The 19,454-nt window shown below is 38.9% G+C and overlaps 1 protein-coding gene across 1 annotated transcript in view; it reads left to right on the forward strand.

Moving 5' to 3' along the window:
- LOC140486319 (syntaxin-binding protein 5-like) overlaps positions 1-19,454 on the forward strand; it is a 549,610-nt gene that overhangs the window by 327,905 nt on the left and 202,251 nt on the right. Inside the window, exons 13-14 of the mRNA XM_072585292.1 lie at positions 6,237-6,304; positions 13,378-13,418. Coding sequence (XP_072441393.1) covers positions 6,237-6,304; positions 13,378-13,418 — 109 coding nt within the window. The remainder of the gene's footprint in view (positions 1-6,236; positions 6,305-13,377; positions 13,419-19,454) is intronic.

Below are 19,454 nucleotides of genomic sequence, written 5' to 3' on the forward strand. Positions count from 1 at the left end.
GAAAGTAGCATGGAGACACAGTAAGCAGAAGGAGTATGTTAGACTGAAGTGCATCCAGTATAGGAAGAAATTTCATCATTTGTCACAGTCTAGCAGATGAGTGCAACTCCCCATGCTGCCACCCAGTAGTCCCAGCGCAGTTGTCTGGGTATTCAGCTTCCAGCAAAACAAAACTTGTGAGGTATTTGGTGACAAGTGCACAGATGCTTGTGTCTGTCTCCTCAGAGTCACAGTTTCCTACGGCATTCGTTCTCAATCTTTCCCAGGCAGCTTCATCTTCGGTTAAAGCTGAGGATATAATCTCAGTGTTCTTCCTGTTTTTTTATGGACTCTATTCCTGATCTCACAAAGCCCTGCCCTTCTGGGGAGGATATTTCTCTGCTTTTATTCAGGACCAAAAATGTGAGAATCATTCCTCCATTTCCAGATTAGATGGAGTCTTGATGTTAAGGGTAGTCACTCTCACCTAAACCCTGGAGTTCAGCTCTTTTCTATATGTTTGGACCAAGAACATATGGAAAACATTGAATTGATTGGACAAAGCCAGCATCGTCTTATGAAAAGCAAATCATGTTTAACTAAACAAGAGATTGGTGGGTAAAGTTAAAGCACAGGGGATGGGGTAATATTTTGGCATAGATTGAGAATTTGTTGACAGAGAAGAAACCGACAGAGGATACTCCAGCTAATCATAATATATATTAATGACCTCCATGAGGGAATCAAATTTAACAATTCTATGTCTGATTTCATTTGATTTATTATTGTCACATGTACCGAGATACAGTGAAAAATCATGTTTTGCATGTCAACCAAACAACTCATACCTTACATAAGTACTTGATTGTAATAGAACAGAATTCAGAATATAGTGTTAAGCTACAGAGAGGATGCAGAGAAAAATGAACTCTAATATATGAAGATCCATTCATTAGTCTGACAATAACGGGGAAGAAGCTATTCTTAAATCTGTTTACTGTCAACTCAAAACTAGGCAGAATTGTGATGTGTTAGCAATGTTGATAACTCTTTGCATCACTTTACTGATGATTGAAAATAGATTGTGGCAGCAGTTAACCAGCTTTGATTTGTTCTGGCTTTCTGGATAGTACATACTTACATAATTCTGGTAGATACCAGTTTTGTAGCTGTGCTGGAACAACTAGCATAGTTGTGTGTAGAGCACAACTCTTTAATACTATTTCTGGTATGTTGTAAGGGCCCATTGCATTTGTATTAACCAATGACTTCAGCTGTTTCTTGATATCACATGAAATGAACCAAATTGGCTCTTGACCAGAATCTTTCAGGAGGAGGCTGATTTGGAAGACCCACTCAGCACTTCAAGTGGAAGTGTTTACAAATGTTTCAGCCTTGACTTTTGCACTGATCCACTGGGCTCCCTTGTCATTCATAATGAAAATATCTGGAGAGCTTCTTCCTCCTGCTAGTTGCTTAATTGTCCAGCGTAGTTTATGGCTGTTTGTGGCAGGATTCCAGAGCTTAGATTCGATCAATGTATTGAGGGGTTGCATTGCTCTGTCATATCCTAGTTTCCATACAGGACCCAAAAGGTGAGAATCATTTCCCCGTTGATTAGCCTAGGACCCCACTCTGAGCAACCCCTGCAATGATGTCAGTCTTGCAGCTGAGATGACTGACCCCAGCATTACAGCCATTTTTTTTTGTACTAGATATGCCTTCAACCACAGAGAGTTTTCCCGATTCCCATTGACTATAGTTTTGCAATGGTTCCTTGATGCCACACTGGGTTGTATTAAATATGGCCTCCTTTCTTTTTACTGCAAATATGTTTCATATGAAAAGGTACCTTTGACGGAGAGCGTTCTGAATTTCTTGGGACTGTCTCAATGACAGTTGCTCTCTCCAATTTTCAAAATGTCCGCATTTTTACATCCCCAATATCGGATCATCTCAATGGTTCAATGTTGGCAAAACAATAAATTCAAACTTGACTGGGTTTTAGTATCCTCGTCATAACATAAACTGATTGGTTAAATTTGAATTGTTATCAAAACAGCAACCAATTCAGGAATCAATTTCACAGCCAAATGTTACATATTTTCAATTTTCCAGTACACTCTGGAACTGCCATCTAATCATATCACGGGCGCATGTAAGCTCTTAGTTCAAAACAGCAATTACTTTTTCTTCAAGGTACAGTACACACCTTCAACTTTATAACATTATGCTTAACTGTCTTAGTTAGCCATGGATGATGCACCACTTCAGTAGAATCTTTCTTTCTCCCTGGAATGTATGTTTTCTGAGTATTCTGAAATATCCCCTTAAATGTCTCTGTCGACCCATCCTTTAATCTTGTGACATAAATCGTGATTAACAACATTATTATGAAGGCAGGGTAATGGCTGAAATGAAAAGTGGCATGGCTGATGAGAATGAATATGGGACTCATGGGCAACTGTGGGAAAATAGGAGCAATGGGCTCAGATCCAAAGCAGCAATCAAGCTTTTGAATTTAAAAGATATAAAGATAAGGTAATTTACATAAACATCAAAGATTACCAGGAAAGACAGAGATGCATCTTAGGATAAGGACATAGGACATGAATCCAAAAAGTAGACCGCAATAATAAGACCATAAGAATAAGAACAGGAGTAGACTGTTCAGCTGCATAAGCCTGCTCCGCCATTCATTGGGATCATGGCTGATCTGATATTTTTCACATACACTTTCTTGCAGCTTCCTTTAATCCTTGATTCCCCAACTGATCAAGAATTTTCCTATCTCAGCCTTAAATATACAGAAGGATTCTTCCCTCATAACATGTGTGGCAAGGAGTTCCAAAGACTTACAACTCTCTGAGAGAAGAAAGTTCTCCTTGTCTCAATCTTAAGTTGGTGCACCTTAATTCTGAGACTATGCGTTGCAGTTCTAGCCTCTCCGACGAGGGGAAACATCCTCTCAGCATTTACCCTGTCAAGCCCCTTAGGTTGGGGTGACTTAGTGGCTCAGTGGTTAGCACTGCTGCCTCACAGCGCTAGGGACCTGGGTTCGATTCCTGCCTCAGGAGACTGTCTATGTGGAGTGTGGGTTTCCTCCAGGTGCTCTGGTTTCCTCCCACAGTCCAAAGGTATGCAGATCAGGTGAACTGGCCATGCTAAATTGCCCATGATATTAGGTGCATTAGTCAGGGGTAAATGTAGGGCAATGGGTCTGGGTGGGTTTCTGTTCGGAGGGTTGGTGTGGACTTGTTGGGTTGAAGGGCCTGTTTCCACACTGTAGGGAATCTAATTTAAAAAAACCTTTATGTTTCAATGAGATAACCTCTCATTCTTCTAAACCCCAGTGAGTAGAGTTTAGCTTTTGCTCATAAGGCAATCCCTCCAAATAGGGATCATCCTAGTGAATTTTCTCTGCACTACCTCCAATGCTTTAAACTGCCTTAAATAGAAAGACCAAGCCTGCTCACAGTACTCCAGATATGATCTCACCAGCACCTTGTCCAGTTGCAGTAAGACTTCCCTACTCTTATACTTCTCCCTTTGGAATAAGGGCCAACATCCCATGAGGCATCCTGATTACTTGCTGTTACCTGCATGCTAGCTTTCTGTGTTTTGTGCACAAGTACTCCAAGTCCCTTTGTCTTGCAGTTTTCTGCAGTTTTTCTCCAATTAAATAATGCTCTGATCTTTTGATCTACCTTCTAGAATGAACAACTTTGCATTTTCCCACATTATACTCCATCTTCCAACATTTTACATACTTATTTAACATATCTATATCTTCCTGTAAATTATTTGTATCCCTCTCACAATTGGCTTTTCCACTTATTTTTGTGTTGTCTGCCAATATGGCTGCAGTACATTCACTTTCTTTCTCCAAATCATTAGTATATATTATAAACAGTTGTGGCCCCAGCACTAATCCCCATGGAGCTTTATTGGTTTCAAGTTGCCAATCTGATCAAGAACGTCTTATTTTTGCTCGTTATAATGAAAGAAAGAAGAAAGAATTTACAGTTTATACCACACTTTCCACAGTCTCAGTACTTCAAGCATTTTATAACCCTTGAATTATAAGATATTGTTGTAACATATGTAACAGCCCTTTCAACTTAGTCTCTCTTCCTTCTCAGTTACCCCTTTATCGTCCTTCAAGTGTTTACCCTGAAGCATTCGACCCACCTTTTAACACTTTTTATAATCAACCTGTTCAGAGATGTTATTATGGTGTATAATAACACTAGAGCAACTAGAAGTACAAGGTGCTGGTGAGATCACATCTGGAATACTGTGAGCAGGCTTGAACCCAGGCCTCCTGGCCCAGAGGCAAGTACACTAACACTGCACCACAAGAGCCTTTCATCCCACTATTTATTCAAAACACTTTATCTCATCAGGAAAATGATTGAGAACCAGAGAACATCTATTGACAAAAGAACCAAAAGCAATACGATGAAAAAATGTTTTACACACCAAGTAGTTACAATTTGGAAACCATCTCCGAAAAAGATGGTGGAGGCAGGCTCATTTGTGGCTTCAGAAGAAGGTTGGAGAAGCACCTGAAGGGGAAAGAAGTGACAAGCTTATTGGAATAAAGCCAGGAAGTTGGACTAACTAAATTACTCTTCCAGAGAGCAGGCAAAGGCTTGATGAGCTGAAATTGTATGTTGTAACCAGTCTATAGGTCTATGATTTTCTCAAAATCTCTTTTATTCAATGCTTCATTTACTTACAAACTGTCTTCCATCTAAGCATTTGATACGTTTTAATGGGATTCTAAAATGCATTTGAAAGTCATGCACTTTAAAGAAGTTATAGAATTATAAATGTTTCTCATATTCCCCTGTAGTTGGCGGTAGACTCTTAAATTCCTTCAGTTCTTTTATAAATTCCTTTACTGACTTGTACATGCATTCTAAGTCCTTGAGATAGTCTAAGTAGATCAATAATTTTGTTTTATCTTTAATTTATGAGGACTAATATAGTGCGTTTGCAAACATCTGGACCATGCACACTAGAAGCTATATTTCCCATAAATATAATTAAACAAAGTGACAAGTATCTAATAATGCAATGAAGCAAATCAAAGCAGATATCAGTTAAGAAAATAAAGTTTTAAACAAATTAGAAATTTATTTTAATTTTTTAAAATCAGCTTAATATTGCACATAATTATGCATGGACAGATAGAAAAAAATTACCGGTGAGCACACACGGTCAGCAATCATCATTGGAGCATCTTCTATTTGCAGAACTTTTTTAGCTTTTACTTCTTAAAGTACTATTGAACAATATAAAATATGGAGTGTTTAGTCATCAGTCTATGTCGAGAACACTTCTTTTTGTTACTCCAGATGAGAAATGGTTAAGAAACAGAGAACACTAATTTAAATGAAAATTGATAAAAGAACCAAAGACAGCAAGAGGAAAGAGTTTTGAACACCAAGTAGTTACAACTTGGAATCTATTGCATAAAAGGATGGCAGAGGCAGGCTTAATTGTGGCTTCAGAAAGAAAATGGAGAAGCATGTGAAGGGGGTCTTTCTATCATGGTTTCTGAAAAGCATTATTTGTTTTTGAAAGAACCAAGACACAACATAGTTGACAGAATTTGATTCGCCTTACTCAGTTTACATTTATGGGGAAGCAATGGCCTAGCGGTATGATCACTGGACTACTTATCCAGTGACCCTGTTGATGTTCTGAAATTTGACATCAATAAATATCTGGAATTAAGAGTCTAAAGATGTTTATGTATCCATTGTCAATTGTCAGAAAAACCCAAGTGGTTCACTAATGTCTTTAAGGAAGGAAACTGCCACCTTTACCTGGACTGGCTGACATATGATTCCAGACTCTCAGCAATGTGGTTGATTCTTAATTGCCCTCTGGGCAATTAGGGATGGGTAATAAACGCAGTAAGAGATGCCCTCATCGTGTGAATTATTTTTAAAAAATTAAGCCAGCGTGGGCATTGCTTGTAACCTATAAAAAAGAATTGCTGATCTGGAAAGTCAGAAATCGTCCTCTAAGCAATATTTATTTTTACAATAAGAGGCTACTTAAAGGAGAGTTGATAAAAATTATGCCAAGTTCAGGGAAATAGATTCAGACTATTAAAGTTAATGATTCAGCTTTGGTTCGATGTGAAAGTTACCTTAAACAATTTATGAAATAATGTCTGGTGTTAAAACTGAAAATCTTCCTTTACAACCAGTCTAAGATTTCATACTTCTGTATTTTGCCAGGAATGGCCGATTGCTGGTGGCACATGGAATTTGGGTGCACAAACGTACCCTGAAATCATCATAACTGGGTAAGGACACAATAAACAGTGTGTGAATCAATAGTTTGATATTGCTAATTGTTTTACTTTACTGGTGCAAATGCACAGAAGTTGAAAAAACATTTTTCGGAATAAATGTTAAACTATGTTTAGAATTTCAATTGTATACTATTCCTTTTTTGCATGGTTCATTTGGAAATTATTTGGTGCATATTGTAAAAAACTGCACAGTAAAATTTTCCTGAGTGATTTTACATTTATATTACAGAATGCTTATTATAATTCGTGAGCCAATATTTTATGAAATACTTTAATGTAACCCCTAAAATAATATTTCCTGAAAAGAAAGGATGATGTAAAACTGGTGTTGCATGTAGAAGCCAACAAATATATGATTGTGAATTGGATTTTGCAAAAGCTGAACAGCATAGTTACAACTTTTAAAATACATTTAGGTAAACACATGAATAGGAAGGGTTTAGAGGGATATGGACCCAGGAGCAGCCAGGTGGGACTAGTTTAGTTTGGGATTATGTTTGGCATAGCCCGGCTGGGCTGAAGCATCTGTTTCTATGTTATATGACTCTATATCATGTGTGTTGACCGAGATCTGAAAATTTGTTTTACATGAAGTGGGCCAATAGCTATATGTTAATGACACAATTATAGCAAGAATTTCGCATTCATTTGAATGCCAGGGTCATTCACATCATGTGATAAGTCTCCGATATCTTGCTGGATGTAAAAACAATAGCCTTGAGCTTCCTCATTGAGTTTAGCACTTGGACCATAGTTACCCCATTATTAGGCTAAAAGGTTCAAGGAAATTTTCAGTGTTTTGACTTACTTTTTCATTTAAGCAAAGTGCTTTTTCAAAGCCATTCAGTCACTTGCATAACTGCACATTTGATGAGTACAGAAGTCACTTATGTTCATATCAGTCGAACATTTGGAAGATACCATCGCTGCAGACAAGTACGAGTGAAAGTTTGGATAATAAAAGAGAAAACTAACTTTACTGATTACAGGCTTCCTTTGCATTTAACCCCTTTTGTTACATTTTCTCATTACTGAAACCTGCACTTAATTTTACTTTATCCTTTTAGCCAAGAGTTGGACTTTGGGACCAAACCAGAGTAACCCTAATGCGTCTAGGACATTTGGTTGCATTTGCATGCACAGCATTAAGACTGATGTAAACAAATGCACCACAAATGTGTGATGAAGCTGCTCCTTTAACAAGGTTATACTGTCCTTAGTTTTTGTTCTGAGATGTCGTAAAAGACGCAGACTTCGAAAAGTCTGGAGGTGAAGGGTTTTAGAACCAATTTGATAATAGCCAACAGAGACTGCCTCAGGCAGAAGGCTTTCAGATTTAAAAAAAACACTTCTACAATGAAAGGAGAGTGACCAGTTGTCCCAGCGCAGCTTTCCTCTGGTTTGGTTTGGTTTTTAGCAGTAGTGTGGAAACAGCTGCTAGAACCAATGAAGTAGGTGGAGGCTGGTACACTCTCTCTCTGACTTCTATCCTGTAAGAACCTGTGTTTGATGCCAAGCGGTGTTTATAGCATTTGTTGCAAGTATTTGGAAAGGCATCATTAAGTTGGGATGACCTGTTGGATTTTCGAATAGGATAAGTTATTCGGTATTCTGTTCTCTTTTGTTTGTGTTTCATTCAGTAATCTTGTAAATAAATTATGTTTTGTTTAAATCACCAGCTGATTCTCTCTTGGAATATCCACTTTACACCTGCTTAAAACAACTAGCAGAATTAGGGTGTGGGCTACCTTCTTGAAACATTTTGATGGATCTGGCTTGGTCTATAACAGATGTGAGCTATGCTCACATTGAGAAAGGGTTCCTGGCCATTGTCCTTGCTTATGAACATTTAGGGACAAAGTGCTCATTGAGCTTGAGCACAAGCCACTTCAAAGCATTTTCTCAAATCACTGCTATCTGCATCAAAACATCTTTAAAGAATGTTTCTCCGCTTGTATACTGGACGTGATATACAAGCAAGGGAAGCAAATGTACTTCGCAGACTTGCTATCAACAGCAACACTTCAACAAATGAAGTAGAGAATACTATGATTGAGTGTGAAGCATTCCAGATAAAATGTAAATTATAAATTCCCACTGCATATTCTAGAATTGCACTCCTTGAATAGAGAAGATTAAAGGAGATCTAATTTAGGATTCAAGGTAATTAATTTTTTTTAGGCGAATTAAGTAAATCACTTCCTCTGGTAGACGATTCTAGAACAACGAGTGTATCTGGAGGGTGGTGTATATGTGGAATGAACTGTCAGAGGAAGTGGTGGAGACAAGTACAATTTCAGCATTAAAAAGACACTTAGACAGGTACATGAATAGGAAAGGTTTAGAGGGATATGGTCCCAAATACAGGCAAATAGGACTAGTTTAGTTTGGGAAACCTGGTCGACATGGACAAGCTGGATCAAAGGGTCTGTTTCGTGCTGTGTTACGCTATGATTCTATAACTTCTTCAGACAATGGGAAGTGGAAAACTGGAAAACCTGCGCCCGAAAATCTGTTATATCTAAGTCAATTGAATATGTGAAAACTGAGATTGATAGATAAACCTTAGTGGCCAACCTAAATGAGTATCCCACTACAGTTACAGACTTCATTTGTAAGTATGTAGAAGACTGCATGCTGTAGAAGTTAATCCACTTGTTCCCCAACTGGAAGCCATGGATGAACTGGGAGATCTACTCCCTGTTGAAGTCCAGATCTGAGGCGTTCGAGTCGGGCAACTTTGACCTATACAGAAAATCCAAGTGCGAACTTCACAAGGCCATCAGAGACACCAATCGCCCATTCCAGACTAAGTTTCAGATCCAGACTAACCACATGGACACCCGTCGTTTGTGGCAAGGCTTACAAAATATAATGAGCTACAAATGGAAGTTGAACAGAATCACATGCTCCAATACATCCCTATCCAATGAGCCCGAAGCATTCTACGCTCACTTTGAACAGAAGGTCAATGTAACAATATCCCCTGTCCCAACAGCCTCAAATGTACATGTACCCACAGTCAGTGCTACAGACGTTAGATCGGCCTTCTAGAAAGTGAACCCATGAAAGCGAGTGGCCCAGATGGAGTTCCATGCCATGCACTCAGATCCTGTGCAGACCAGCTGGCGGGAGTATTTGCTGACATCTTTAAACTCTGCTGACTATAATCTGAAGTATGTCCCTACTTCAAGAAGACACCATCATCCCAGTGCCAAAGTAAACTCATGCAGCATGCCTCAATGACTGTGCCCGGTAGCTTCAACCTCATAATTGTGAAGTATTTCGACAAGTTAGTCATGGCTCACATCAACTCCAGCCTAGCCAATTGCCTTGATCCTTTGCAATTTGTCTACCGACACAACAGACCCACAGCAGATGCCATCTCCCTGTCCCTACATTCACCTCTGGAACATCTGAATAGCAAGGATATCATGTCAGGCTCCTTGCTATTGACTATAGCTTCTTCTTCAACATCATAATTCCAAGCAACTCATTTCCCTACTCTGAGAGCTAGGTCTCAGCTCCCTACTCTGTAACTGGATCCTTGATTTCCTGACCCATAGACTGCAATCAGTAAGAATAGGCAACAATACCTCCTGCATGATAATCCTCAGCACTGGTGCCTTGCAAGGCTGCTCTCAGCTCCCTACTGTACTCCTTATACACTCACGACTGTGTGGCCAAATTCCGCCCCAACTCCATTTAATTGTTTGCTCAAGATACATCACAGTTGTAGGTCACATCTCAAACAATGACTAGTCAGAATATAGGGAAGAGATTGAGTATTTAGCAGCTTAGTGTAAAATCAACAATCTCTCTAGCAAAATAAAGGAGCTGGTGATTGACTTCAAGAAGCAGCGTGAAGGCACATGCTGTCTGCCTCAATGGTGCTGAGATGAAAATGGTTGAGAGTATCAAGTCCCTGGGAATGTTGATCACCAATAATCTGTCCAAGTCCACTCATAGAACAAAGTACAAAGAAAATTTACACCCCAGAAACAGGCCCTTTGGCCCTCCAAGCCTGAGCCGATCCAAACCTACTGTCTAAACTTGTCGCCCAATTCCTAAGCATCTGTATCCCTCTGCTCCCCACCTACTCATGCATCTGTCCAGACACATCTTAAATGAATCTACCAAGCCTGCCTCTATCACCTCTACTGGCAATGCTTTCCAGACACCTACCACCCTCTGTGTAAAGTGCTTGTCGCATGTATCCCTCTTAAACTTTTCACCTCTCACCTTGAAAGTGTGACCTCTCGTTACTGAATTCTTCACCCTGGGGAAAGCGTATTTCTATCTACCCTGTCTATACTCAACATGATTTTGAAAACCTCAATCAGGTCCCCCCTCAATCTCCTTTTTTCTATGAAAACAAACCTAACTTACTCAACCTCTCTTCATAACTAGCATCTTCCATACCAGACAACATCCTTGTAAACCTTCTCTGCACCCTCTCCAAAGTGTCCACATTCTTTTGGTAATGTGGCGACCAGAACTGTACACAGTATTCTAAATGTGGCCGAACCAATGTCTTGTACAATTTTAACATGACCTGCCCTTATACTCAATACCCCGTCTGATGAAGGCAAGCATACCATATGCCTTCTTGACCACTCTATCCACCTGTGCAGCAACCTTCAGGGTACAATGGACCTCCACTCTCAGATCTCTCTGCTCATCAACTTTTCCCAAGGCTCTTCCTTTTACAGTATAATTTGCTCTAGAATTAGACTTGCCTAAATGCATCACCTCACATTTGTCTGGATTGACATCTGCCACTTTTCCGCCCAACTCTCCAGTCTATTTATATTCTCCTGTATTCTTTGACAGTCCCTTATGCTTTCTGCTACTCCACCAATCTTTATGTCATCTGCAAACTTGCTGATCATACCAACAGTGCCCTCTTCCAGATCATTTATGTATATCACAAACAACAGTGGCTCTAGCACTGATCCCTGTGGAACAGCCACTGGTCACCTTTCTCCATTTCGAGAAACTCCCTTCAACTACTACTCTCTGTCTCCTGTTGCTCAACCAGTTCTTTATCCACCTAGCTAGAACACCCTGCACACATGTGACTTCACTTTCTCTAATAGTTTACCATGGGGAACCTTATCAAACGCCTTACTAAAGTCCATGTATATGACATCAACTTCATCTATCAACTTGGTCACTTCCTCAAAGAACTCTATTAAGTTGATAAGGCACGATCTCCCCCACACAAAACCATGTTGCCTATCACTGATAAGCCCATTCTTTTCTAAATATAAATAGATTCTATCCCTCAGTACCTTCTCCAGCAACTTTCCCACCACTGACATCAGGCTCATTAGTCTGTAGTTACCCAGAATATCCCTACTACCCTTCTTGTACAGGGGGACAACATGAGCAACCTTTCAGTCATCCGGCACCTGTGATAAAGGATGTCACAAAGATATGTGTCAGGGGCCCAGCTATATCCTCTCTCACCTCCCTCAGCAACCTGGGATAGATCCCATCCGGTCCTGGGGATTTGTCCACCTTAAGAACTCTAGCCTACCCAACACTAATCAAACTTATATCTCTAATCTCAACATTCATCATGTTCCTCTCCTCAGTGAACACTGATGCAAAGTAATCATTCAGAATCTCACCCATTTGAAGAGAAGTCCACATTTGATATGTGGGATGCTTTCAAAGATAAGTTAAAGATAGTGCAAGATAGGCATGTCTCGTTGAAGGCAAAGGATAAGAAAGGCAAGATTCATGAACCGTGGTTGTCTACATGACAATCAAGAAAGCACAATACCATATCTACTTCCTCAGGAGGCTAAGGAAAATTTGTCATATCCACGAATACCCTTGCCAATTTTTATAGATGCACCATAGAAAGCATCCTATCTGGATGCATCAGAGTGTGGCATGGCAATTGCTGTTCCCAAGACTGTAAGAAACTACAGACAATTATGAACACAGCCCAGTCCATCATACAAACCAGGCTTCATCCATTGACTGCATCCATACTTGCCTCTGCGTCAGGAAATCAACCAACATAATCAAAGACCCTTCCCACCCCGTTTATACTCTCTTCAATCCTCTGCCTTCAGGCAAAAGATATAAAAGTTTGAATTCACATATGAACAGATTCAAGAACAGCTTCTTCCCTGCTGTTATCAGACTTTTGAATGGACTTTTCAAATGTTAATGTTGATATCTCTCTCTGCACCTTCTCTGTAGCTGTAACACTGTATTCTGCACTCTGTTCTGCTACCTGATGCACTTTATATGGTACAATCTGTCTGTGGAGTATGCAAAAACAATGCTTTTCACTGTATCTCGATACATGTGACAACAATAAATCAAATCAAAGCCAGTTATTGACAGTTGTGGAACCAAGGAGGGTAGATTTAAGGTACAATTGTAATCTGTATGAGTGGCAAACTGTATGCTCTAATCCTAGTTTTGTGTATAAGTGGTCATTAATCACTGCTAGTACGCAAGGTTGTTCGCTGCTCAGATTTTACAGAAAATATCCTGATCAGATACAGATTGAAGTTTTACTTCAATGTTTGTATTGTTCAGACTTTAATAATTGAATTGTTAAATATGAATTTATTTTCAGTCAATTTAAAAATTGTATAATTTCTTATATTGAATAGGTTATGTCTGCATATCCTCTGGGGAGTATTTTGCAGTTATTCACCTGTTCAAACAAAATATTAACATGGTACAGTTGTGCTTTTCCTCTGGCATACTTTTTTGACAGCCAGTAACAGTTTTTCATTACTTAAGTAAATCTTTGAGAAGAATTAGATCAAATTGCAAATTGCTTTTACATATTATCATTTGTTTATTGGATTCTTCAGATGGATTTATTTGTTCTGTCCATTTGTCCACTTATAGAGTAACGATGTACAAAATATTTCTGTGATAATAAAGCCAATTTTTGTAAATTATTACACCCATCACAATTTTTTAGCTACCATCTAATTTACTTATTGCACTTGCAGTTATCTAATCCATTTGCTTACATCCTGATGTCAATTAGTTTTCATTTGTAACAAAACTTCCGTTTTTCATAGGCATGCAGATGGCTCATTGAAATTTTGGGATGCTTCTGCCAGTAAGTATCTAACCTCAAACCTTTTCAGGGAATGTTCAAATTCTTAAAGGCCTGTTCATAAATTTATTTAACCTTAAATGTAACTAGCATTTTATTATTGTTTTGCATGTTTTATATGAGCCAATTGAGCAATGACAGTACAGGCTTGTCCCACATCTGAAACACTGCAATCTATACTGCAAGATCACATCAGCTTTGTGGTGTAAAGTTATTTTTTGTTTAGAATTGTGTAAAAAATACTGGCTTATACATACTTGTAACATACAGGAACAAATGCTTTATTTCAAAATGGCTTGTTTTGGGGGAAAAGGGATTATTCTTACTGCTAATTAACTTGCTGTATCTGATGCAAAATATATTCTCCCTTTTGGTCAGAGGGTTGCGAAACCTGGGCAGAAACTGAAGTGAATGGGCAGGTAATTTCCTTATGCTGATATAATAATCAATCGCTTTTCTGAAGAGGGTTGCCAAAATCCAGAAACTGGCCTAATCCTGATCAATAACCTGTTAAGCCTGCTAACAAGCTTATTAAATTCAGTGGTCCACACATCAAAAATTGAGCCTTGAGAAATCTCAAAAAAAGCCTTTGAAAACAAAAAAGATTCCCTGCAACACAGCAATGTTTTTGGCATGCTGTCATATGTGGAGGATTGCACTCTGTCCCTTTCTACACAATTCAGTCCTATTACCCTTTCCTACAGATATTTCAATTTTTCATAATCCTCATCCTCAGGTAATGTAACCTTGCACTAGCATGGTCCTACCTCCTCCATACTAAGAATGGTGCTGAGCTGGGACATTCTTCTATCTGTGCGAGCCTTTTCCCTGTTGTTGTCTCTTCTTCTGCAAAGAGTGGGATAAGACAATTCTGGCCTTTCCCACCAATTCCAATGGCTGCTTTAAATAAGATGCATTTATCAGCGCTGCCAACTTCTTAATAGTGCTCAAGATTTAACCATTGTTCATGGGTCAATATTTTATTCTGGGTACACAATTCACCTATATTTCAAATATCATTGGCCCTCAGAATGTTCAGCTGATGTTCAGCTAATAAATCACCTTAAGTGTCTAAGTAAAAACTTAGCAGATGGAATATTAGTGGAAAGTTCTGAGTTTTGTATTTTGGCTTTAAGAATAGAAAATCAGCATATTATTCAAATTGTGAGAAATTGCAGAACTCTGAGGTACAGAGGGCTTTAGGTACCCTGGACCACAAATCTCAGTTGGGATATGGGTACAGCAAATGATGAGGAAGGCAAATTATTGTTCATTACAAGGTGAGTGGACTATAGAAGTATGGATGTCTGGTCTTCAGTTAACTCCAGATTTACAGAAACTTACTTGAAGGTAAAATGCTGGCCTTCCAGTGAAACCCATACCCCATAAACAAATAAAACACAGTTTTGCTACAGTTCTACAGGATTCTGTTGTAACCACACTTCTTTTGGTCCCCTTACTCAAGGAAGGATATTATTATACTTGGAGCGGTTTGGAGAAGATTCATTTAACTGACTCCCAGGCTAAAGGACTATTTTATGAAAAATGGTTGGACAGAGGGGTCCTTTATCCATTAGAGTTGAGAAGAGTGAGAAGTAACCATATTGAAATAGATTAAATCTTGAAGGTACTTGACAGGCTGGATGCTGAGAGGATGTTTCTCCTAACCACAAAGAGCAGAACAAGGAAAGTTAGTGGTGCTTTATAAAAAGTTATTACTAAAACTTGAACTTTATTTTTGTCATTAGTGTCTTATTGCCAATACTTACAGTAGTTACCATCAAATTGTCTTTTGTCATCAAAATTGCAAAGAGCCTTCTCAGGAAGCTAACATAAAGAATACAATGTTTATACGAAGATCAAAGCCAGAATTTTCAAGCACATTAAGATCAAGAATAGGGATGGATGGGACACAAAAATGATGAGACCAAATTGCTCAATCTTGGCCAAAGCAGATTCAGGGCCTGAGTAGGGACTTGTGACAAACCATGTTAAATGTAGATAAAGGTCAACTTGACACAGAAAGAACAAGTTTTTATTGTGCAAAGGCAGGAATCTAGTGGCAGGTGTAGTACTGGTACTGTGTTATGGCATGGGGAAAACTCACCCTGCTAATTTAAGCTAGCAGCACAGAAAGGATTTACCCCGAATGGTAATCTGTGAAAGTTGGAGAGGCAAGAACTAACCCAAAGGTCACTATTTAAAGTAAAAGTTAACAACTGTTTTTTTTTTAAGTCTAACGAAGAATAATTAACTAACAACTATTTACAACTCCTTTCTCTAACCTATCTTTTACTTTCCCTTCTATATTACTGGTCTGATAAAACGCCCGATTAAGATTTACCAAAAAATTCAAATATAAAAACTAGCCAGCTGTCAAATCTTCTCTTTGTATCTTTGACTGTCTTTTTTCTTCTGCTGAGGGTTTCTGTTTCACAGGTCTTTGATAGATAAAGGTACCTTTAAGAACGCTGTTGTGTAGGTAGTCTGCAAGTGTTGGTGGCTTGGCAGTTCTCCAACTGTTCAATTTTTCTTGTCTTATACCCTAAAGCATTGGATCATTTCATTGGTTTTAATATTGTCAAAATACCAAATTCAAAATTGATAGGAGTTTAGTATCTTGGGACATAACTTAAACTGATTAGCCGAATTTGGATTTGATTTTGTCTCATAGCAACCCAGGTACTGCTAGCTGCTGAAACAAATGTTACATTGTAAATTCTCCAGCAATCTGTGTGTTTGCTAAGTCCTTCAACTCTCTTAAATATACAGTATATTGCTATACCTTCATAACACCTCCCACCTTAAGAACAAATGAACCATCATAATGAAAAGATGGCTTCATGTTTTCTCTATTCTTTAAACACGTTACCATAATGTACAGATAACTTTAATCAAAGTTCATCTTAATGTCTTCTCATATATATGTAACTTTGGATAAATACAACTGTCATCTAAAATTTATCAGTTAAATCCGCAATAACACATCTGCAATTATATTTTTACGACTCGCTACATGTACAATTTTTAAATTGAAAGTCTGTAACATAAGAATCCAACGGAATAGTCTCATATTCTTGTCTTTAAAGTGTTCTAAGAAGGTAAGGGGATTGTGATTCATGTATACAATCGTATCCGACACATTGTTCTTGACATACACATTAAGATGTTATAAGGCCAGTACCGAACTCGATAGTTCTTTTTCGATCATGGAGTATTTCCTCTGGTGGATGTTGAGTTTCTTCGAAAAGTAACCGACTGGCAGTTCAGTCCCATCCTCATCTTCCTGTAGCGGTACAGCTCCAAGTCCTATGTTACTAGCATCAATGGCAACTTTAAAACATTTTGAAAGGTTTGGTGTAGCTAAAACTGGTTTGGTGATTAATATTGCTTTCAAATGATCGAATGTCTCCTGACATTGTTCTGTCCACCGAAACATTGTGTTCTTCTTCAGCAAATTATTTAACAGTGCCACTACACTGCTGACAACACTGACTCGTAAGAATCAAAGCATCTCTTTCTTCAAGATTGATTGTGGACATTCCTCGATTGCTTTCATCTTGTGTTCCGTGGAGTCAACCTTCCATGACCAATGTTATGTCCCAAGAACAGCACCTCTGCTTTCACGAATTCAGTTTTGTTTATTCATTCAAAGCTTAGTCATTCAAAAAGCTCTGCCAATTGCACCATGTGATCTTTCTAGAAATTACTAAAGAACACTACATCATCCAAATAGACTGCAGGGCTTTGGAATGTGGCAAGTGCGTTGTTCATTCCAAAGCGCATCACTTTAAACTGATATAGCTCATTTGGGGTTGAAACGCAGAAATTTATTTCACCGTCTCCGATAAAGATACCTGCCAGTAACCACGCAATGAATCCAACTTGGTGATATAACTACCTTGTCCAACTTTCTTGACACAGTAGTCAATCTAGGAATTGGATATGAGTCTGATTTTGTAATGACGTTGACTTTCCGATAATCCATGCAGGATTGTTGAGTTGCGTCCAGTTAGTGAACTAAGATGATCGGCAAACTCCACTCGGTGTGGCTTCGTTCGATGATGTGCTTGTCGAGAAGTCTTCCACCTCCTTCTGGACCTGTCTGGCTTTGAAAGGATTAAGTCAATAGAGGTTTTGTTTTATTGGAACAGTATTTCCTATGTCTACATCATGTATAATAGCATTAGTCCTCCCCGTCTGATTCTTACGTATGTCCTTATACTGCAGTAACAAATCTTTCAACTGCGTTTTATGCTCCTGAGACAGATAGCTTACTAACCTATCCCACTCCTCAAGGACTTCTTCATTTTTTAATCTAGTTTGAGGCACGTCAAATTCCACATCATCTGGATTTGATTCGTCATTCTGCTTGACAGTAACTAACACCCATTTATCCAGTTCTTTCTCTCCAGTATAGTACAGTTTCAACATATTCATATGACATACCTTTCTTTTCTATTTGGTATCTTTACTAGATAGTTCACCTGACTTAACGTTTTCTCAATTTGATAGCGACCACTAAACCTGGCTTTGAAGGGATCCCCTGTCACTGGTAACAGTAGTAACATGTTATCCCCTCAGGAAAATGTTCGAGTCTCAGAGCTTTTATCTGCCACCTGTTTCATTCTATACTGTGCCCTCTTTAGGTGCTGTTTAGCTAGCTCACCTACTTGATTTAGTCTCTCCCTCACCTCCAATACATAACATAAGTGTGAGATCTCCGACTTTAGTCCTGACAACTTTTCTTTAATTAATTTCAAAGGGCCTCTCACTTCATGACCGAATATTAATTCGAAGGGAGTAAACTGAGTAGATTCATTTGGGGCATCTCTAATGGCAAACAATACGAATGGGATACCTTTATCCCAATCATTGATGTAATCCTGACAGTATGCTATCAACATGGACTTCAAGGTCTAATGCCATCTTTCTGAAGCTCCCTGGGATTCAGGATGACATGCGCTGGATTTAAAGTGCTGCAAAACTAAGCTATCCATAACCTCCTTAAATAGCCTAGCAGTAAAATTTGACCCTTGGTCCAACTGAATCTCTTTGGGTAACCCATACCATGTGATGAAAGCTCCTAACTCCTCTACTACCTTTTTTGCCTTGATACTCCATAATAGATATGTCTCCGAAAATCTGATAGACACATCCATTATGGTTAACAAGTAAGTACTAGTTCCCACTTTTAGTTCTCGGGAGGGACCTACACAATCAATTATAACCTGCGTGAAAGGTTCTTCAAGTGCGGGAACTGGCAACAAATGTGCTGGTTTTATTACTACCTGTTGCTTATCTTCCATTTGGCATGTATGACATGTACGGCAAAAGTTAACCACATCCTTGTGCATTCCAGGCCAATGAAAATGTCTTTGTACCTTAGCCTGAGTTTTTCATACCCCTAGGTGATCTCCTACAGGTCATTCTACCCATGACACCACCTGCCTGTATGCTACTGGCAACACAATCTGGTGCATTTCAGCACTTCTCCTCTGCACTAACCTGCTGCGGTCTCCATTTATGTTTTAGGATTCTATCTTTCAGGTAATAACCCTTCGGAATATTCTCTGCCTCCTTTTCAGAGTACGCATCCACATGTATACCTTTTATTGTCTTGTCTTGCTGTTGCAAGTCCCTTAACCTTTCAGGACTAAACACTTCTGTCTGACCCTCCGCCTGTTCAGGTTTTTCCTGCACCGTTATGTCAAACAAGGTGTCCGCTAACTGAACCTCAACTCCTTCATCGTTCTCTTTACTTATTGTTTCATGCTGTGGCTTATGATAGTGGGATCTGGTTACTACACAGTCTGGGAAAATACCAGGATATTTCTGTTTTAACTTCTCAATTTCTTGATCTTCCTTGGGCTTTTCTACTACAAGGGTGTCACTCCCACCTTGGATCCTGCCAAATCATTCCAAAGAACAAACTGAAATCCTGGAACTGACATTCAGTCAATCACTGCCACCGTTACTTCCCCAGTCCTGAGTTGGCAGTGCAACCTGAGAATGCTAAATTTCTGTCCATCTATCCCA

This window comes from Chiloscyllium punctatum, chromosome 15, assembly GCF_047496795.1.
Source record: "Chiloscyllium punctatum isolate Juve2018m chromosome 15, sChiPun1.3, whole genome shotgun sequence".
NCBI classification, from domain to species: Eukaryota; Metazoa; Chordata; class Chondrichthyes; order Orectolobiformes; family Hemiscylliidae; genus Chiloscyllium; species Chiloscyllium punctatum.